This window comes from Aptenodytes forsteri, unplaced genomic scaffold, assembly GCF_000699145.1.
Source record: "Aptenodytes forsteri isolate BGI_AS27 unplaced genomic scaffold, ASM69914v1 Scaffold411, whole genome shotgun sequence".
Lineage (NCBI taxonomy): Eukaryota > Metazoa > Chordata > Aves > Sphenisciformes > Spheniscidae > Aptenodytes > Aptenodytes forsteri.
In genome coordinates, this window is record NW_008794119.1 from 73,973 (window position 1) to 96,830 (window position 22,858).

The 22,858-nt window shown below is 40.7% G+C and overlaps 1 protein-coding gene across 1 annotated transcript in view; it reads left to right on the forward strand.

The window, feature by feature from the left end:
- Window positions 1–1,260: 1,260 nt before the first annotated feature.
- The window catches only part of CPA6 (carboxypeptidase A6), a 52,802-nt gene continuing 31,204 nt past the window's right edge, over window positions 1,261–22,858 (forward strand). The window contains exons 1-6 of the mRNA XM_019471352.1: window positions 1,261–1,424; window positions 2,761–2,836; window positions 16,185–16,309; window positions 19,825–19,939; window positions 20,903–21,004; window positions 22,208–22,312. Coding sequence (XP_019326897.1) covers window positions 1,261–1,424; window positions 2,761–2,836; window positions 16,185–16,309; window positions 19,825–19,939; window positions 20,903–21,004; window positions 22,208–22,312 — 687 coding nt within the window. The remainder of the gene's footprint in view (window positions 1,425–2,760; window positions 2,837–16,184; window positions 16,310–19,824; window positions 19,940–20,902; window positions 21,005–22,207; window positions 22,313–22,858) is intronic.

The following is a 22,858-nucleotide window of genomic DNA, read 5'->3' on the forward strand; positions in this document are numbered from 1 at the left end:
GCTAGACATGAGGGATGGCAGGGGACTTCACCAAGGGGTGGTTCTGAGTGTTTGGGTACAGCTGCCATTTATCAGCCACATTAGTCCCTGATCTGGTAGATTTTGTTGTTGGCTCTGGGTAGGCTGTTGGATTTCTACTCTAAATTCAATGGGTATTGCATAGTGTTTAAGGTATAATTTCTTTAGTGTGAAATGTAACTAGGAAAGCTGTAAAGCTAAAAAGTAACCTTAGGACTGTGTTCTTTGGTAGATATCAGGAGTAAAGCCGGATTTGGTATCTGTGCTTTTTTGAAGAACATATGATGATTATCCACCGGCTGGCTAGCCTACAGAAGTGGGTGTTAGCAGATAGTTCTCAGGAATTCAGTGTATTCCTGCATCTTGCATGCAAAAAAATGAAACTGCCTTGTCATAATGGCTTAACCGTCTTTTCATAAAATACTAACGGTACCAGGTATGCTAAACTGCTTGCTATGAGCTCTCTAGCAGCAGACCTAGCCACAGCTTGAGGCATTTCCCAACAATGTGTCAAGTGATCAATCTGTCACAGCACCAATATTTTCCTCTTTAAGGCAGGTCTTTCATCACGTTGGAAATGACATTGTTGCTGAGCTAATCCAAGACAGATTAGAGTGATGTGTATTAATTCAAGACCGTACCTAAGTGATATCTGTTCCTTCGAAATTCCATTACAGCTGCGTAACACATGCTTAGCTACTTACTTCATTAAAATCTGGTTTTTATATGTCGGTTGTCCCAATCCTTCCAGAAATGTCCAATGAATCTTTATTAATTACTTCACCTTCACATGTCCTGGGCAATCATTACTTCTTTTTACCCATTTCCTTCTTAACAGCAAGTTAATACTCTGAAAGAAATGAGTAATGGGAAAGAATATTACTGTTGTATATATGATAAATGAAAAGCGTCTATTTTCCTTGAAAAGATGCAGCAGTTGTAGTACTCTAAGGGGCTTATTCGTTTCTGTGTAAGTTCCTATACAGGAGGTTAAACTTGGCTTGGAAGCATAGTAATTTCCTCTAAAATTTTAGAGCTGCCAAATTATAACAAGAGTGCTTTCAGAAATCTTCCTTCTTAGGCATAGACCATTTGTCAAGTAAGGTCAACAGCAGCCAAGCAGAATGGACTGAGGTCCACATCTCTGGGTACATCAGTGTTATTGCAGCCATAACCTGGAGTCTAACTGGACCAAAAGCTTTAAGGCCATGAAGCTGTTGGAAGACTTAGGAGTTTTAAGGCATGGGACCTGTCTACAGGGAAAGCTCAGCAGGAGTGAGAACCAAAACTGAAGAGCTCAGACAGAAAGAAGGATCAGAGGCTAACCAAGGGGAGCAGATGTTGACTGGAGAGAAAAGACTAAGGAAGAATGGGGGAAGGGAAAACAGCTGCCAGAAAGAGGCAGAGTAAGCCATTTCAGAATTCAGTATTTATTAGTAGTACTGAACCCAACAACCAGTGCATTCTTTGGAACCACTTACTGACAATATTTAATGCTTACCTATATATGCATTAAGGAATTACTGCAATAAAGGTGAGTCCCACCAGAGCTGTAGCTGCAGTACACCAAAGGCAAGACCTGGTGCCACCTTGCTGAGAACAGCAGCAGCTTGGGACCCTTCCTAAAACAATGAGGCCGGCAAATGCACACTCACCAGTGTTGCTTCTAGTTGGCCACATACCTTCTGAGCAGACTCAGAAGCTTCAGGAAAGTAGAAGAGTTCACAATATATTTAAGGGACAAACTTCTCTCAATGTCAAGGGAAATTCTACTGCATAAAATTCCCAGATAATGACGAAACTGGAGATAAAGAAATTTTTTAAAAGGGGGTTCTGGCTAGTGGATGGAACTGTAGAAATAAAGATACGCATGACCTCCAAGGTCTCTTGGGAGAGGAGAAGTACTGATTATCAACAGTACAAATTCAAAAACTCAAAATGTAGGAAAGTGCCGGAATTAGCATTGGCCATGCAAATTTATTTCAGCCTTCTTGTGTATGAATTATGATGGTGATGTCTTAGTTACATGATCACCCCCTATATTTTCTATGGTCTCCAGCCTCCCATAGTTCATGACACGGATGGTGGTCATTGAATGGACAGCTATTCGGTTTCTTGTTTCCTATTTGCAAAGTTATGTTCATTGAGATCTGCTAAAGAAAGTGCATAAAATGAGCTGCTATTATCCTAGAACCTTCTGAGCATGTATGAACAGCTATTTACTTCACAAAATTCGTGCAAGCTTTAATGGCTAAAGCAAAAGGCATGCCCCTGATATGAAGGTCACCTCTCTTCTAAAGTCAAGTCTCCTCTTTAACGCATGACAACACTGGACTCTTCAAAGCCCATTAAATGTTTAAACATACAAAAGCAATGGATCTTACCTAATCTTGTCCTCAGAAATAGATTATTTGTTTTGGCAAAAAAAATAATTGTTTTGATCTAAGGCAGATACTCAGTATGGAAGATGTCAGCCTGAATGGTTTAAATTAGAGGGAATGAACAAAAGCATTTACATAGATACGGAGGGTCAAGCTGACACCATGAGCTGTGAAGAGCAAATGATTTCTATGGAAGTGCACAATCCAGGGAGCAAGTTTAGAAGCAGAGCTCCAGTTCATCCGACATTTTGCAGATGCTGAAAAAGAGCACAAGTACGGTAGCTTTCTGAACCTATTTACTGTTGCATTGTGCTGCTGCAAAGATCCTTAAAGTGTCAATTCAATGTTCTGTTATTGGCAGTGATAAAGTCATACGAGTTGTTCCTGAGAGCGAGAGGGAAACACAGATCCTGAGGGCTGCATTTAACAGGCTTAAGGTGAGTTTGATTATTCTCATCTTCTTTTTCTGATCTTTGTTGAAGACTGTAGCGGGTTAACTGTCATGCCTTTCATTTGGCACTTTACTTCAAGCTATTTTATAATCTGGAAAGCAGCCTTTGCCCATTAAATTCCTAATTTTCCAATAAAATAGCATAGGAATTATATTCATCATGCCTGACAATTTTAACAAGAAACACTTATTGCCTTAAAATAATATAGGTGCCACACTTGCAAATTTGCTTTTTTCACTTCTTGCTAGCATACATAGTTGCATGCTTCATTATCTGGCTGATGGTTTTATTTAAAACACTGAGTTAATTCAAGATGTGAACACACACAGGAATAGGAAAAAGGAAGTGCCTTCAGTTTGAGAATCTCTCTGGCAGAGTAATTTTCTAGAGGCAGTTGAGAGAGTGTCTACGAGACTCACTAGCAAGCCAAAAACTTTCTTCCCTGGCCTTTTCCTGCAGATATAAATGAAATGCAATGGTGCCACTGTAGCAGTGCAGCACAAGAGCACTCTGCAGCGCGCTGCTTTGCTGGCACAGCTAACGAAGGCACAGGCAGTCTTTCCACAGCAGTGTGGCCCATTATCTCAGAGGAGGATGGGCAGTACCTGTAAGCAAGGTCTCTGGCCCCTGCGACAGCATGGAAGGGACTGCACTATGCACAGGCGCTGCCCTCAGGCACTGGGGGAGGGACAAGCCTCATTAATAGTCTCCAAAACACAGCCTAACCAGAGCAGAACCAGGGAAGTAACAACTTGATCACTATGTTGAGTTTGTTCCAGGAGTTGAACGCGGGTCTCAGGCTCTGCCTCTTCCCCTGTGTTAGTTCATACTCTGCTTGAGCCCAGCGGGCAACAGTTGACTTCTCCCTGTACCTATGAAGGTAAAGGAGTTTGATGGGCAGCCTTACAGGCAGCACAGGCACAAGCTAATGTCATTTGGCACAGCAAATTCAAGCCTTCGTTTGTGTCTGGCTGAAAAAAGCTGTATGGACATAGACAAAGGAACACATTGGTAACTTTGGCAGTCCTGTGACATACAGTTTTGGGTCACAGCAGAACACCAGTGGTACCAAAGTGATGGGAGCATGTGCTAAACCTCTGGGTTGCCCACTGCCTTCAACTCCAGCAAACTATTAGGCAGTCTGTGATGTATCTCCGTCTCCGTTGTTGAAACCTCATGTAAATGATTGTGTTCTCACTGAGGCAAAGAATGAAGGTGCATATAATTTTCTAGTCCAATAGTTAACATCTGGGATACAAGTAAATCAAATCTCAGTCCGCATACCAAATCAAGCAAAATGAAGATCTTAGAAAAGCTCTTACGCCCTCCTGAAAAGCATTCCATCTTCCAGTTATGACGAGGCTTTCTTGCTACCATTTTTTAAGAAAGTGGACAGAGCTGCCTTAGGTACCTCAGCCCAGGAGAAGGCTTACTGCTGCGAATACTCCAGCAGTCAAGACATTGATGCCTTACTAGCTTTAAGGAGGAAGGCTGAGGCTCTCTTCATCACCTCTGTGTTTTTTAACAATATGTTCAGTTAGTCCCCCACTCAAGATGCTATCTTTTGTAAATCCCATTCTTGAGACATCCAACCTGTGCGCATGTTGCATGAGGAATTTCAATGTTCAACAGAGGCAGTGTCGCAATGCTATGTATTATACCACTTTGTACTGTAATGCCCAGCTCTCCTAAAGAATATTGTCTTATATTTGTTTCTGCAGTGCTTATTAAGGGCCTGACCCTCAACTGTGAATGTTACTGTAATACCCTAAAAAGGATAATTGTTTTACTCCCAATTAGGAAAAAAAATCTAACCATAAACCCAAGAAATACATGTGGAAGCTGGTTTTTGCATTAATTTCTTCCCCCTGGATGCTGGAACATAAAGATGGAGCACATGTGTTTTTTCCTTTCTCCTCATATTGCAAACCCTGCGAAGCAAAAGGGTTACTCACCTTCCTGCAACTGTTTCTCATTACAGAGCTCCCTTAGGCTCCCAGAAAGAGATTCCTTCACCCAATCCCATCAAAGTGGGAGCAGTAGAAACTTGAATAAATAATTGCATGCTATAACTCTGAGAGCAGGATAATAAAATTTTGGCAAACTGCATCAGAATCTGACTAGTTAATTAGAAAGTGATTGATTCTGATGAGGTAGTAAGCTGAGGAGGTTGAAGGGAAAATTCAAAAAAGAGAGAGAGTATTGACACCCAGTTTCATGAAAACAGGCTGGGTTTGGCTGCACTTCAGGTCTTGGGGCTCTCCCATCTGCAGCTGCTTCACTGCCCATCTACATGGGGACAGACAGAAAGAGACACCTGGGGGGCTAACAAGTAATGGGTATGTTTAACATTAACTTATCATTATCTTTTCTCACCCCCAAAAAAATCTCAAGTTACTCACTCATGAAAGAGTGGATCGACAACGACACTTCTTAGAAGTGCCAAGTACTCACAATACCAGCAAAAGTCAGTAGCGGCTGCAAGTCATCAGCCCCTCTGAAGAACCATGTATTGAGAGTTGTGCAATTTTTTAAGTCTCCATGTCAGTCTCCCCTGTCCTTCTCCTGCCCCCAGACTTCCAGAGTTGGAAACTCAATGGACAGTGGACTTAAGTTCAATTTTTTAAATATGAGTCTTTAAGCACAATGCTGATAATGTGCTCAGGAGAAAATAGAAGACAGTGCACCAATAAAAATGCAATAGTGCAAAATAAGCTACAGACAAAGCCCAGATATAGTCCTGTTGCTGTCTTAACACAGTATGCCTGACAAACAACAGAGATATGAAAAAGGGGGTCAACAGAGATATACAAATTGCTACAATTACAAGTACCGCGCTTTGGATTTTTACCTTTTAGAGTCAGAAAACCAGAACTGCTTTAAGACACATTCCCTTTGAATCCATTTTGGTTTGAGCAGTAAATTAATACCAACGTGTCATATTACTCACATGTTCTGTTCCTCAAGGGAAGAATAAAGCTGGAACCAGGATCCTTCCAAGACACAACAGTTTTTACCTAAATAACCATCAAATAGCACCTATTTCACTTTTTTTTCAGAGAAAGTATTTTGGGATTAACTGCAAGTAGTTGGTCTATTGAAGAACGTTAATATTTTATTTAAGGCCATTTGAAGACTTCAACCTGAGTTACGATATGGCCTGATAGTATTCTCCACTATAGTCAGTATTAGAAGAACAAGAAAAGACAGTGAAAATAAAAGTTACATCACTTCGTTCTCAAAGTGAGATGTATACCTGCACTTGGGTTTAATTTCAGACATAAGTTTCTCTACCCTGGCAAGTTGGTCTATTAAAGATGAGGTATATTTCAAAGGTACCAGAAGTTATGCTCTCTAGTGATGTCAGGATGACTCCCCATTAGTCAACCCAAAGAAACACAGAAATTGCAGTGCAAAAGTCAAGTTTGGGTAGCCCAGTTCGTGCCTAGCGTGATCCATGCACAACTTAAATGTTTTGAATAAATTCCCAGGACAGTGCAAACACAGAGTAGATTCTGCACAAATGGATCATATTCTCATTGCAGGATTTCCTTGCATACAACCATCTATGCTAGCAAGGGAAAGAGAAGACAATCCCTCCTGTCCCAGGCTCCCTTCTCACTGTGTCTGGTGGAGGGAGCTTTACTACAGAATTGTGGTGTTCTGTGTTTATTCCAGCCATTTCCTTCTGCCTTTAAAATCTACACTTGTAAGGCAGAGTCACTTAGCCTTTGCCTCTGGCTTATCTTTCATAATCCAAAGAATTAAAAGGAAAACTCATCTCTGTCCAGTTCAAATGAGTGTATCCTCCTGAAGGGCTTTATCACAAAGAAGTTTGAGAAAATTGTCCTGATGGTCCTATTACAAAGCAGTGTATTTCGGTGTCAGGCAGAGAATAAAGCAAATGCAAAGATTCCCCTTCTTATCGCCCACTGATTTGGACAAAAGGAAAACAATCAGGAAGAAAATAAACGGGCACTGGAAAGAGTGGCAATGTATCTTTTCACTCATTCTGTTTTATCTGCCTGTTTCTTAATGACTGCCCTTATCACTGATTTTTCTTGAGTAGATTTTGTCATTTACAGTCTGGTGTAGCTGCTTTCTTTCAAAAAGAAACACCAGGGCAGTGGGGAAAAAAGTGGGGAGAGCTTTGCCTTCTGCCACGCTGAAGCCAATGCCATAGAAGTCAGCAGGTTGCAAGATCCATCCCTTTTGGGAAGAGGATCAGACACACGTCCTTTCTTGAATGTGCATTTACAGAAACCTGCACTGAGACATACTTGAAGGATCATCTTGGAATTGGCTATATGTCTTGATGTATTTGAAGTATCTTAGAATATGCCTCCAGTAATTAACTTGGGCAGCAGTGGCAGTCTAGCCACAGCGTAAGCGACAAAACTCACTGAAGAAGTTGGATGACTACTCGGGGGCTTTAGTCCACAAGGAAACCTTTTGATCTCAAACAAGACTGCACTTCTACCAATACCTGAGCTGTAAGGTTAACTCATGCACTTTTACGTCTGAAGGCGTAGTCCCTTCAGACTTTTTAAATTTAGCATCTGGAGCTCCTTAGGAGGTATATTTGCCCCTTTTTTTTTTAAGAAAAAAAAAGTCCATATAATGCTTAGTGTAATAAACCCCTGAAACCTGCCTGAAGTGTATAGGCTCTGCTACAGTACAAATGCCATTGCCTATACTGAGTGAATAATGGATAATGAATGTTTCATTCCACACATTTAACTTTTGGTTCATGAATTGCCCAAAGGCAAATCACATTAGTCATAATCACTTGCTGAGTAATTTCCACAAATTAGTTTTGGTCTGTAGCTCCATTGCCCACAGTGCTTTGTTATTAATCATTATTATAAATTGATTCCTTCATTGGCTGGTTCTATTAACTTGTAGGTGACAAAATATTGCTTTTTTCCCTGATAGGGTGAACATAGTGCGTAGACCTGCACTGCCAGTAAAAATAGCCAGCCTTACAGATTAAAATTTGTCTGTTGTGAGTTCTGTAAAGTTGCTTAAACTTGCATGTATTCAACCAATAAACTCATCCACAGTAATGAAGCAAAAAGGAAGCCTAAATGTACTGAGTCCAATCAGCCACCATCCCAGCCTGCAAAGCAGCAGGAGGTGGCTCTGGCCCTGACCGCTCTTGCCCCAGCCCAGCAGAGCAGGGTCCCCCGCACTCCCCCTGCCAGCCCTCCCCCTAGGACCACAGGATCACCATCTCTCCAGAGCAAGTTCTCAGAAAGCTTTTACACGTCGTGCACTGCCGTGTATGCAACTGTTTCTTAGGGCAATACGTGTCTGAGGTCGTTAGAAATGAGGCAGGTGGGGAACAGGGAGTCATGCTCTTTTTCAAGGCAGGAGATGCCAGTTTCTGGTTTTCACTAAGTGCCAAAGGTAGTAGCAGCTGGGAGGTGCCATCAGTATGTATACAGCAGTATGTATCTCTTGTCTCCAGCATGTTCCTACATAAAGTTTCTTTCAGTTTCTGTGGGTGCCAGCCCCCCCTCTAGGACCACAGGATCACCATCTCTCCAGAGCAAGTTCTCAGAAAGCTTTTACACGTCGTGCACTGCCGTGTATGCAACTGTTTCTTAGGGCAATACGTGTCTGAGGTCGTAAGAAATGAGGCAGGTGGGGAACAGGGAGTCATGCTCTTTTTCAAGGCAGGAGATGCCAGTTTCTGGTTTTCACTAAGTGCCAAAGGTAGTAGCAGCTGGGAGGTGCCATCAGTATGTACACAGCAGTATGTATCTCTTGTCTCCAGCATGTTCCTACATAAAGTTTCTTTCAGTTTCTGTGGGGAAGAAAAATAAGAGCCTGGTAACTGTTCTTCCCACCAGCAGCACCACCCCACACCCTTGAACACCTTTTGCACAGTCGCTGTGCCAAAGACCACTGGAGCAGATATGACGGCGAGTATGACAGAGGTAAATGATGGTGGAGCTCCTCCTCCAACTTTCATGTAAGATGACACATATGTTGCATAGCAGTGTTAAGGAACATTTTCATACAGTTGTGATTGGTAGACTAAAATGCAGCAAATTCCTTAGCAATTCAAGTACAAACTCATGGAGATACTTATTTTTCTAGCTATAGATCACTGTCACAGTTTTTGGATTGGCTGCTGCTCTGACGCAATCACAGGCACCTATCTTAAATTTTACATGTTCTGCTGCAGTCCTTTGCTTTTATAAATACTATCTCTTTTTATGGATATGGTACAAATCTTTGTTCCTGACCCAGTGTTTAAGACCAGAAGTACCTTTTTGCAGGTTCACTGTTTCACACTAATCATTTGCAAATCATTACAGTAATCAACAAACGAAAGAGAAATATTTAGGATGATAGTACCACAATGACCTGAGTATTACAGAACTGCCCGCTCTCTGTCCCCCAGGGCTCCTCTTGTCCGTCCGTTGTCCCTCTGCCTCGTACACCTCTCCAATGATTGGCTATTGTCTCCTGCTCTTTCTTGTTTAGGAGACAATTTGAGGAGCCTGTTGCTGATTTATGAGCCTTTTCATGGTTTTAATTCTGTTGGACCTGACTGACAGAAACAAATGTCACATTCCCAAGTGCTTTGCAAAGAAACCGGGTTTTGCTCGGGTCCTCAGACCCAGCAGAGTCTGTTTATCTGCCCTGGAATTTTCCTTTGTAAGCATTATTTTTGAAGTGCTACTTCATTTGAGCCTTGACTGATAACTTCTACTCCATCGGTGGTCTACAAGCACTTTTTATCACATATGCCTGACTGGGACCGGGTCTGTTTGTATAGGTAGCAAAGAAGCTACTGCTCCGTGAACATTCCTGGCATAATAGAGTTAGACCACTCATTCTTCAGTAGTTTCTACAAAAGAAATTCCTGGGCACAGCCAGGCACTTCTTTAACTTTGGGAGGAGCCAGCCTAGCAGGCCTTGAAGCCACAACTCCATTCCCTTTTGTTTGTTTTCTAGCCCCTACAGCAGCTGCTTATCCATTGTAATCCCTGAATTGATCCTGTCATTGCAGTTCAGGGAATCAGAAAAATATCTCATAGGGGAAAAAGATCACTTGGCTATAAATCTGGTCGTTTACAGCTCCATAGGCAAATGCTGAAAAAGGCTTCAGAGAACAAAAGCCCATCTGAAAATGCAGTAAGAAAGCCTGTCAGCCCAAATGGAGCTATTCCTACTTTGCGGAAGGGAAGAATTAGCTCTGTAGCCAGGGCTGTGTGCATTTTACTTTGCACATACAGCAAATATATCTATATAGTCAGATGCTTTAGTCAACAGTCTAGATTTTACCCTAACTCATAGTTAGGGTTCCACTCAGATAGGCGTAGAATATTTCAGATACACAGGGAACATCAGGTGACAACAGAGGTTATTCATCAATATATCAGAATACGTGTCTGTAAACCACTTGCCAGGCTCAGAAGGAAAATGTTGTTCCAGGAAAACTTTAGTAGGAAGACGCAGGATAGAACAGGAGAGCCCAGGTAGCGAGTGTATTGTTCTCAGAAGACACAGAAAGCCTGGACTTTCTGAGATGGGAGGGATCTGCTTCCTCTTTTACTGGTGAGGAAGCCTGAGTCTGAGCTCAACAAAGTCATCAGCACAGCCCCAGTGGGAACTGGATCAGACCCAGGGCTTACTATTCCATTTCTTATGCAGTGCAGCAACAACTACAAAATGAACCAAGCCATAAATAGTTTAATAAGAAACAAAATAGGGGTTTGGTTGGGTTTTTTTAATGAGTCTGTTAAAAACTGTTTCACGTCTTTCAAATATACTTAGCCCAGTGGCATCTGTACTTGTAAGAACGGATATTCAATTACCGTATAATTGTGTATGGGTTTTTCCTCAGTGACTCTCTTGAGGAATAGTCTACGAGTTCTTTTCTGCAGTGTAGAGCCCTGTGTAAAATTACACCGGTGTAAGTAGAGTGGCAAGACCATTACTATGTTACAGTTCCACAAAGAGCTGCAAAACTCAAAACTTCAAGCTGTGCATTGTTTGCATTCTGTTCCTGTCAGTGTTACGGCTGCTGCAATCCTGTGAATCAATCCCGATTTATTGGCACAATTATTCTTACCAGCCTCACTGAAAAGCAAATAAATACTGAAAAGTTAAAGCCAATTAAATGTCTAGTGTGCTCAATCAGAAACTCAAATTACTTTGCACCAGCAACTAGGACTACCTTATAAGTCCTTCTAGAAAGTACAGGGAATCCCACACTTAATTGCCACTGGACCATTTTGCTGCACATAAAGGGCAGCTGAAGGAGATTTGCAGTCCGGACTGTCAATTAAGTTCCTTATTTGGCAGGAGCAAGTGAGGATGAAATCAGTCCTGATCCTGAAAATAATGTGCAAGGGTGAAGACATTGGAAAGGAGCAGTTCTACTCTTTCCAGGTGAACTACAGCACAGCTATAATTATCCGTCTATACATGAGCATATGGATGTAAATGGAAAACCCATACATCCTGAGAGAGCCCATGAAACGCTGATAGAGCCCATGAGCAAAGAGCATCACTGCTTGCATTACTGACTGCATATTCCCTTTTACAAGAGGAGTAGAAATGCCAAGCCATTTCTACTGATGGCATCATAACAATAATTATATTCTGAACTTTACAGTTGAGAGTATTTCTCAAAGAAATCTGTTCATAGTGATCTAAGGTCAAGGCCAGCTTTGGCACATGTATTGCTGTATACAAGTCAATAAGTATAAAGGATGCAATTGCTAGGTAATAAAGCATAACAAAATTACTGTCTTCATGGGGTATAACACAAATAAATCATATAAACATTTTTTTCCAGATACTAAATGTAAATTATGGCAGAGTTATTCTAGTTATTTTCAATGACAAGCATCAATCATCTCTTTTGATCAATACACGATCGCAGACCTGATGAGAGCGCTAAGCATCTTCCTTTCAGGCTAAATGGAAGAAGAAATTAAATACCCGTTTACGAAAGAGTAGTGAGGAACAACTGGAGGCTACTGCCCAAGAAAATGGCTTTAATTGCAAAGTATGAGCTGGACTAAGCCCTGTGGTCTAAAGAAGCTGGGGATTTCTTTCAGTGACTTGAATGGAAAAAAGGACTGTGGGATTTATGCAGCCATGAGTGTGTTTCTGGGGAAAAGCAAGGAGACTCCTTTCTTCTCGGGCTCCCTTTCCACAGGCACAGAACAAGCTGGAGGAAAACCTGGAACTAGTGAAGAAAAAAACTCCCTGCTCTGGTTTCTGTCTTGGCAGGGCAACAGAGCTTTGTGTACGCCATTTGTGATATGTAGGATTATACCAATGAAACATTTGTATTCTTGGAAAATTATTTGCATTATTTTTAATTCTGGAAGAAATTCTGAATTCTCTTAGCTCAGCACCCAAATCTTTTTAAAATATTTGTCCCTTTGCCTTGTGCTGAGTTTTCATCACCATACTGACCAAAAGCTAGAGACGTGACTGAGTTCAGGGTTGCTGTAGCTTGGAAGGTGTCCAGGTAAGAGCTGATACATTTATACTCTTGAGCTGTCTGTAACACCTCAGTTTAAAGAGAAACTGCCTACAAGGAAACTCAAGGAGCGTTGGCCTTCCTAAGCACAAGCTGAATCCCAGGAACTTTTATGGGACAAGTGAGGTTGAAAAAAGACTGTGCAGTTAAAAAAGAATACTTACTATGTAGTCACGATTAATAATCTCTTATATGTTCTTTGTTAAATAAAGTAATAATGTGTTTAAATCCTCTGGGAAAAGGGAGCTGTCTGTATGCTTTTACATACCATTTCTTCTCATAGAAAGCAAGTCAGAATGCTTGTGCCTCCAGTGAGATTCTGGGAAAGAGCATTCACTGGGCATCTGTGGAGCCACCACTGTCCCTGAGAACAGGTACCCAGCGTCACACCTGAGTGCAGCAGCAGGTGCCGAGTAATTGGTCTCCAGGTCCCAAGTCTGAGTCTGCTGAAAAATCCTGCCTGGGCTCTGCTTATTGTCCAGAGGCTTAAAACATCCCAAGACCCTCTAAAGGCAACTTGCTGCCTGACAGATAGGGAGAGGCGTGCAAAGGAGACAGTTCTGCAAAGGAGATGAGAATATTTAGGCTTGCAGACATACTCTAAAGCATATCTCTTTTCCTCTAGCCTCAAGATACCAGGTGAATTTTGAGGTTCAAGTATTTGGCTGTGTGTTCAGGGGGTTCTGTAGGATTTCTGCATTTGTTCGTTTTGTAGCTGGAGAATCTTCCCCCCACCTAGCAAATCCCACTGCTCACACAGCAAATAAATGTCTTTTGGCACTGACTGGTACACCATCCATAATACTATATAATAGCTAATGTGTAATGTGTGGGGATAGCAACACCCCATCGCAGATAGTAAAGAGGATAGGAGAACAATTAATAGCACTACCATTCGCCAGCCAGAGGAGCCCAGCGTGGAAATCAAGGCATGCTTGCCAGAGGAATGATGCTCAAAGAAGAGCGATGACTCCAATGGAGCCCTCAGTATCCATGGGAGATGCAATGGTGAAGTCTCCTAAAGTTGACAGCGAGTAACTGGACTTGCTCAGTTCAAACATGCGTGCTCTGAAATCCCTCTTCTATTTGTCAGTTTTCATGCACTGTCTCTATGTCATGCCAAGGACAGGCTGAAAGCTGCAATACAAATAAGATGTCTGTTGGAGAGATGTGGTTTTTGTTATATGCTTCATAAAGCAAAATCAAGTCAGCAGTTGAAGTGATGTTCTGGACAGCACAGGTAACATCTCCCAGATGGGCACTGAATGCTTCGTTTACATTGCAAAGGATGAGAAGTGGGAGTCAAATGACACCAAACTACCCAAACAGGGAACTGAGCTGAAGAGGAGTGGTTTGCATTCTAAAAATGGTGTCTCACTTCCAGGAGTGAAATACTGCATTTTCGCCAAAAGAGGATAGCGGTGTGCAGTATACTGCTGATTTCACTAGTTAAAGGAAGATTGCTTCTGCTTTTGATATTCCCTTGCAGCCAGTAATGTGAGGGACAATTAGAATACCTCAGAAATTAAAACACTTGATGTTGTAACCAATAGTGTGAATATTGGTTGGTTTATCCTCTCCACGATGATGGAGAAATTTGCCAAAATTAATCCTGAGTAACTATCAAGAACAAAGACAAGTTTCAGGTGTATCTCAATTGTGAATTTTTTTTTTTTCATTTTTGTAACTTCTATTTCCAGTTTTGTGTGCTTAGATATTGCAGTTGGCCAGGAGACACTTCATTTCAGTTGCTCTTGGCTTGTGTATAACAATTTGTTGTTATTTTTATAAAGATGGCTCAAGCTGAGCTTCATTGATACGCTGTTACTCCAAGAGCAACAAGTTTACCCTCTGTGATGTGTATTTCTAGGGATAAATCTTAAAAGTCAAATAAACATTTCTAATTAACCAGGTGTGAAATCAACTATGTTGAATTAGGGGGGGATTTCACTGGATGCCTATAATTAATCAAAATACAAAAGATAGATAAACTAACAAACATAAGGTGTTAGCACAGTGAGAGGATCTTGATTTATAAGCAGCATTTAGCACCATTTAATTCATGAGTTCAGTTTCTACTGACCATCTGTCATAGCTGCTGTCAGCCTCACAAGCCTCATGAACTTTGCCAGTCCTGGTGTTAGGCTTCAAAAGACGCTGCGCTCACCCGCCACTATCACACGGATCCATAGACCATATTGTGGCAGCGTGAAACAAAGAGTGGTTTTGGCAGGAATAGAAGAGGCTGCCCCTGTGTTTCAGTTTTTCTCCTTCCAAAGTAGCAGGCATTTAATTGGACTCCAATTGGATTCCAATTGGACTCCAACTGGACTGAAGTCACTACTGCTTGAGGAAGTAGCATCAGGGTCAGCATCAGATGCCTTCTTGGTAATCAGAATATTCTTACTCAGGGCCATTTGAGAAATGGTGGGAACTAAACCCCTGTTGCAAGATTGTACTCTCTTCTCAAACGAGGTTCATAGCAAGACCAGGTGAAGTGCATTAGATATTCCAAAATAGCTTGTATGGCATAGAAGAAGTCAGGAGCTTTCAAAACACAGATTTTAAAAACCTTCTTAGAATCCTGGAAAGAAAGTAAGGCAAGGGACACTCATGAGCTGTATCCATGACTTTCATCAATGCAGTCTAGCACAGCTGATTGCAATAAACTTAAAAAGACATTTATCAAGTATTAATTCTTTCTAAATTCTTTTTAAGAAATGTGGGGACAGGGTAGTCCCTATCAATTCCCCTCTTTATATTCAGCTCACAAACTTACATATTTTTAAGGCCTGTGGATCTTGACATGCATATTTGTCCCATTGACACAGAGGTTGTTGCTGATACTCCTTTCCATAGTCTCCTGTGACTATCCAGCAGCTCTGGGAAGAGGTTCGTTAGCTTGTGTTCTCGCCGCTGTCCTCACACTGGCTGAGGAGGAACTGTTCTCACCTCTGTTGAAGAGTATGGGCATCTGTTGTTGGTATGGCTGAGCAGTACAACACCATTTTGCTACAGGGTGCAGAACACCGAGTTTCAAATCCCTGTTTGCAAACTTTCTTGCTTTCTTGAAAATTCATGTTCTAGGCTAAAATTTCCAAGTGTATTTTAGATTTGGCAACAAAAGACAGTAAAAGTGGACAAGAAGCATCCCTTAGGTATGTGCAGGTATAGATAGCACATTAATAATTGTGGTATCATTTGGTAGCTATCGTTTTTTACAAGATTGTAATCATTTGATTATCTTAATCCTGTTATTTTGACATTTCATATAAAATTATTGCGTAGATCACAGCTTCCTTCATAGTATTGGTGACCTTCTGTTACTGACCTCTGATCTGCTTATTATCAAGAATAAAACTTGGGTACACTTTGCAAACAACACTGGTATATGCTACGCTTTCTATCTCTCTTTAGCATTCTTTTCTTTTACTGTCCTAGTGAACATAGAAAATACCTTGTGAAATAAAAAAGACTCATGGACTCCATAGGAGCTAATGCATAGGGAATGTATAGTAGTCTGAGGAGGCGCATGAAGTTGGAGGTAGCTTTTGTTTCGAGCTGTTTGAGGAGGCACATTCCTGAGACTGTTCTCTCTTCCCGTTGGCAAATTTCCCATGAGAGTTGTGGTAAGCTGGACGCAATCATTCCTCAAAATCTGCTCCATTAGCGTAGATGTCGGGCTGGGCCAGCCAATACAGTTTTATTGTCTATACCGTGCCTAGAGTGTTTGCCTACATAGCTTCAAGCGTGCCATCTCCTGGATTTCCCCACCTACACTGAATGCATGTGAATTACAGGTTGGTTCCTGCACTACAGGTGGACCTGTGGCAGCCCAGCAGCCCCTTCCACATCGTCGAAGGTACGGTTACCGACGTGCGAGTACCACAGAACACGTCCCGAAGTCTGCTGCCCTACCTCCAGCAAGCAAACATCCAGTACACGTAAGCCTGTGCTTCACTTTCTGTGCCTCGCTCCAGAGATCTGGCCTCCAAGGCAGGTCTGCGTCTACCACGCCAAGTGCGCTTGAAAATATGTTCCACATCATAGCAATTAGATTGGCAGACAGCTAGACATTGCCAAGAAAACAACCATTTTAATAGGAGAACAGAAAATCTCCCACAGGCAGGCAGTTTTAATGAAATGTCCTCCTTTGGAGTCAAGCTGAAGGATTTTCAGTGTATATGAAATCACATCTGTTAAGAGAGGGATGGTGATTACTAATTCTACAGCCTGCTTTGCCTCTCTCTGTATTTAACAGGAGCAAGGTTTGTTTACAAGTGTGCTGCAAATGTGGAGGCAAGCCTTCTTCATGAATTATAAAGGAATGTACTAGTTCTGTTTTATAAGTCTCCATTCCTTGTGACCCAATGCAAGTCATACAGAACAAATACACGCTAAGGATCACACATCATTTATAGCGTTTCTTAAAAGCATTCAAGACAGTTTTGGAGTATACTTATCATTTCATATTTATCAATATGATATACTAGACAAGAGTAATGATCTTGTCATTAAAGCCTTTTCAGTGAGATGCTGAAGCATCTGAATAATCAACTGATGAGTTATTTGAATTCTCAAACATTTGCTGAATAAAGCCCTACGTGAGGCTATTTATACTTACTGAGAAAAGGATGGCACAAATCATATTGTATATTATATGTACTCTTATCAGAATTCCATTTTTATAACAACAATGGTCTCTTATGAATTTGTCGTTCTAAAAATACAAAAACAAACACAAGGAAATTAATGATGCAGGCCCAGTAGCTGAAGTTCAGAGTGACTTTCATGTGGGTTCAACACTGCTTCAGTTTTGTTTGTGTTTAAAAATGAGATGGGGATTTCTGTAATTGTTTTCCGGTGCTTATACAAAAATGTCCCCTAATTACTGTGCCCCGGCAGTTGTATTCACGTCTGCTGCTGTTCCTGCTCACAGTAATCACCTTTAATGAAATGACAGAAGGCCATTTTATATGTGTTATAAACACTCCCTGTACTTGAAGACCTTTACTTAGGTTGCAGAGCAGAGCATGCAAGGGCAAGAACTGTGAGAGCGAAGGGTCTCTGCAGTTTACCTGAAACAACGTGCTACAAATACTAGGGCAAAATTACATTAACTTTCCACAGGGAAAATTTCCCTCTCTGACATTTGGCACGCAAGTTGTGCGTGCTTAGAAGGAAGCGGAGCAGCATTTTGTCAGCTCCAGACTGTTTCTTTGCTCTTCCTCTTCTTCTCCCCGCTGCCCATTTCAGACTCCTTGTCTGCTGGGTCCCAGCCATCAGAAGCAAAACCCTGCAAAGCCTCGGATGAGCATGCTTGTCCTGACAAGCCTCCTGAGATCTGTAACTCCACAAGAGCTGGCAGGATTCGCCATGAGAGCAGCAACAGATGTAATCGGGGAGCGGCAGGAGCGGGGCTGCCGGGGCAGCCGGGCAGAGCCATGCCCACAGCACAGCTGGGGTGGGGACCACAGCCCTGAGCTGAAGTGCAGCTCCACAGCCAAGGGGCTGAGGCGCCAGGCAAGGTTTCATACAGCTCCTTTTCCCATGGCTGTTTTTCACAATATTTTATTTTATTTTTGACACACTATTTGCAAAGGAGTTAAATTGCTACATCCCTTTTGGAACTGGAAAATCTGAGGCAAACACCATGTAAAACTTCAGCCTGACGGAGTGACACTTGCCTAAACTATGACAAATTTCTAAAGACAGGAAGCATTAAGCAGCCCTAATAATGAACAAGGTGACCAGGCTTATCTGCCCCAGTGTTTGACACTATGACAAGAAGACGGTCATGAAAACAAGCCAGGCATCAGATAAACTCTTACTGCACCTAGTTGCCTTGGTTGTAAGTTCTCTGTCAATGAAGTCGCTTAGGTTGTATTCAGACCTGAGGGACTTAAGAGCCTTTGTGTTATAAGCACACACAGTACACAGTTACTTAAGAGTAAAGAAAGATTATCAAGTCTCATTTGGAGTACAGACACATAAACAATCAGGAGTTGTGAAATTAAATCTATTATTGTAAAAGTGAACAAACAGAGCTTGATCCTGGTAGGTACTTACACTAATCAGAATTCAGCAAAGCAGGCAAGTATTTTTTTAACAGATTAGATGTCCTAATGACTTGAATAAAACCACTGCTTTACTCCAACTACAGGCTTAAATGCTTTACAGTACTGGTCTTAGAGCATATAGCACTTTGCAAGTCAAGACTATAAGCTCTTAGTTTGCTTAATGAAAGTTGCTGATGTAGAACAATGTAATTCCTAATTATACAATTACTTCACTAATACATTTGAAGATGGGGATAACCTTTACTTTGATATTTTATATAGGTAGACCTATTATCTTTGAGGTATCTGCTGCACAGTTGAGTTAGGATCAGAGCGAACGCAGTTTCTTTCCATCTTTTTCCAGTCATCTAAGCTAATGCCTATAAAACTTTAAAAGGTTGAATGTGACCATCGTTTTACAGGAATGATGAATTAGTGGTACGGTGATTACACATTGCCATGCTTTAGGAGAAGGTGGTATACAAGGATGATTCTCAGTTTTACAGTGATGTTGTTACTGATGTCAGTGACGATATTCCCAGCTCCTGCCCCTGTGTGATGGAAAGGATAGATGCTCCAACTTCTTCAATATAATTCTTTTTAGATGTTTTCCATATTATATTTTTATATTTGTATCATTATTTGGTTTTGCCATAAAATAGGAAAGTTTTCAGCTTATACCACTGTTTCTGCATTTTGCTCTTAATGCAAAGAACCTCTCACTTTTTATGCAAGCATATTTAATTTTCACTTAGTATTGTTTCATGTTTTTCGTGAGTTATTTTAAAATAACTGGCAAACAACTATTGCAGAGTAGATAATGTAAACAACAAACCACACAAGATTTTTTCTTTGCTTGTTTTTTGTTGTGTTTCAGACAGAATGATAATGCCGCCAAGTTCTTCTTTTTGTTGTTTTGCCTCTACAGCTTGTAGGTATATGTAATGTTCCATGCCAGTACAATAACTCCCTAGAGAAAGTATGTGCATGTTTTTCTAAGCCCCAAAAGATTTTTTTTTATGGTTTTGAAATCAATTTTTGAAGATCCATGATCACGTAGTATAACTGGATTATAAAAGACGACAGCAAATGCTGCTCCATAAACAAATGAAAGTGGCTGCTTCTTCACATTGGCTACGTTATTTACATCACTGTTTTATTCGCTTAACAAGCTCATTGTGTTTTTTGAAGGCACTGTTGCATTTCGAAGCAGCTGGAGTATTTATTTGGCAGCATATATTCAAATAAGCCTGAAGCACTCTATTGTCAAAATATAACAGATGAAGTAACGTCAGGATGGTTTAACTCCTGCTGTATTTCTTCTAAATGTGATTGTTGTTCTGCTTTAGCCTGTGTGTTCTACTAGTTTTTCAGTAATACCGCTATCTTTTTTTACCCAGGATTCTTATATCAGACCTACAGAAGGCAATAGAAAACCAAACTGGACTGAGGTCATATAGGAATCGAAGGTCCCTCTCTGGGTATAACTATGAAGTGTATCACTCCCTGGAAGAAGTACGTGTAAATTTATATTATTCCTCTTATCCACTGTTCTTTTTAATAAGGCCAAGATTTCACTCTCTCTACGTTATGGTTACTTGTTCATCTTCAGAAGTGTTCTAAATGTTTCTTCTTCAAAAATAGGCACCTTCTTGAAAATATATATGTATTCAATACAAATACATAATATTTGTATTCAAGGCTTATCTTTACATGTAACTATCTTTGACAGCTTCTGAGTTTTGTTTTTAAAGTAGGTCTTTTTCTCTGATGGAATAAGAGATTTCAGTGAGTGATCAGTCTCACTGAGTCATTGAAGTAAGCAATATGAGCAAATGCTTAAGTATTTGCACAAGAGGCCCAAAAACTTAAAAACACTTAGATACAAATTCATGTATAAGGGATACTATCCTGGAAGACAGCTGGGTAAACAATTTCTGTTGACTTCAGTGTGCTCACATACACAGTTTCCATCTGCACCAAAACAAAGTCACTAGGGCTGAGCGTGGAGGGTGCTGCACCTCAACGAGATCTGGTGCCTGTGAAACAAATACTGCAGGTAGCACTGAATCCTGCAGGTCAATCCGTTCGCCATTCTGTGTCCTGGCAGGCAGACTCAGGGACCTTCTTTCTTCATTCCATTAATATTTAGTGGGAATGGTGGATTAGCCCCATCCCCAGATTTTCGATGGACAGCTAATGCATTCCAGTAATATCCAACAATAAAAATGGGGAAAAAAATCCCATCTGACTGAAGGCTGCATCCAGCCTCTGGCAGTAGAGCTATGAGAGGCCAATGATAGTTGAAGTGTGAAAACAAAAACAAACAAACAAACAAACAAAACAAAAAAAGACAAAAATAAAAACTACAGGAAAATCCAAAAACAGATGACTGAGAGCTGAGATTAATAAATGTGTTACAGTTGCTTCCCATGAAATGCAAAGATTGAAGCAACAATTTTATTTCTGTATTTGCAGATCCAGGGTTGGATGCATCATCTGAATAAAACTCATTCAGAACTTGTTCACATGTTCTCTGTTGGAAAATCCTATGAAGGGAGACCACTGTTTGTACTCAAGGTAAAGGTTAAATAGTCATTAATCAGACTAAAATCTGGAATCAGGGACAGACACTTTGTTACTTATGTTACAGCGTGTACACCGGAGAGGCAGCTTTACAGTGTTTCCTAAGGATGAGTTGCTAAGATCTAAATATCTCTCTGAATGTCATCTTTGATGAACAAAAAATAAAAAGCTGGAAAACTAAAAACTACAGGAATCCAAAAACAGATGACTGAGAGCTGAGATTAATAAATGTGTTACAGTTGCTTCCCATGAAATGCAAAGATTGAAGCAACAATTTTATTTCTGTATTTGCAGATCCAGGGTTGGATGCATCATCTGAATAAAACTCATTCAGAACTTGTTCACATGTTCTCTGTTGGAAAATCCTATGAAGGGAGACCACTGTTTGTACTCAAGGTAAAGGTTAAATAGTCATTAATCAGACTAAAATCTGGAATCAGGGACAGACACTTTGTTACTTATGTTACAGCGTGTACACCGGAGAGGCAGCTTTACAGTGTTTCCTAAGGATGAGTTGCTAAGATCTAAATATCTCTCTGAATGTCATCTTTGATGAACAAAAAATAAAAAGCTGGAAAACTAAAAGCCAAATCCTATCTACCTGGATTGGATATGCATGGAGATAGACTACAGGACAAGTTCAATTAGCAGGATTTGGATTTAAGGGAATTGGAAAGTTTTGTGTTTATAGACAACTTGGAAAGCAGTTATGGTGGAGAGGGACCCCAGAGGACTCTGGAGCCCTTCTCAGCACGTGCCACATATGCTTCTTCTTCAGCTACTGACAAGATTTCAGAGCTGTGTGCTCTCAACTCACATTATTAGGACCACAAATTAGAGGGTGTCAGCAAGACGCAAAAAAAATTTTACTTTCAGTGTACTTTCTTTTCATCTGCTGTTGCAGAGTTTTTCCTCACCCTGCTCCATGTGATATTTAAGGATATCATTCTTAATAAAAGAGGAATTGACAGATCTCACTTCTCCTGTAATTTTTTTTCCCGTGGATCAGCTTCATTATCTTGGCATACCTGCATGTCGTTATCTTGGCCATACCTTTGAAAACAATAAAATTGTGTTCCTTTACATGAGGAAATTCAAAATGGTTTAGTGTTTCTAGTATTCTAGTATTTTCTCATTATTGTGCCTCATTAATGTCATGAGATCTATTGATATTTCTATGAATATTCACACTTCAAGTTAGGTAAAAGATCACGGCCCTACAAGAAAGCTGTCTGGATAGACTGTGGGATTCATGCAAGAGAGTGGATTGGACCTGCCTTTTGCCAGTGGTTCGTGAAAGAAGTAAGTGTTTAATGATTTACAGTCATGCAGTTCCTTCAGTTCAAAAAACATTGTGCTTTTGCTATAATGGATATAACGTATTATGAATAAGAAAAATAACTACCTATTATACCGTTTTTTTTTTTTATTTGTAGAACACTTAAGTGCTTCATAAACAAAGCTGATAGCGACAGCCAGACACAGCTAGGCACAGGACAAAAATATGCCAGACACAAACTGGCAGAGATATGAAGTAGGATTTTATTCCAAGACCTAAAAATGTGAAGATTGTAATTCTGGTAAATCAGTGCCAGTGTGTACTGCTTCAGATCAGTTCAGCAATATCTTTGCTTTAAGGACTTAGATTAAGACAGACATTTCTCTTTTGTGTAATTTCATAGGAATAGGAAGCTAAAATCATAGAATCATAGAATCATATGTCCTATCATTGTTACTTGGGAGAAGAGACCAACACCCACCTCGCTACAACCTCCTTTCCGGTAGTTGAGAGCGATAAGGTCTCCCCTGAGCCTGCTTTTCTCCAGGCTAAACAACCCCAGTTCCTCC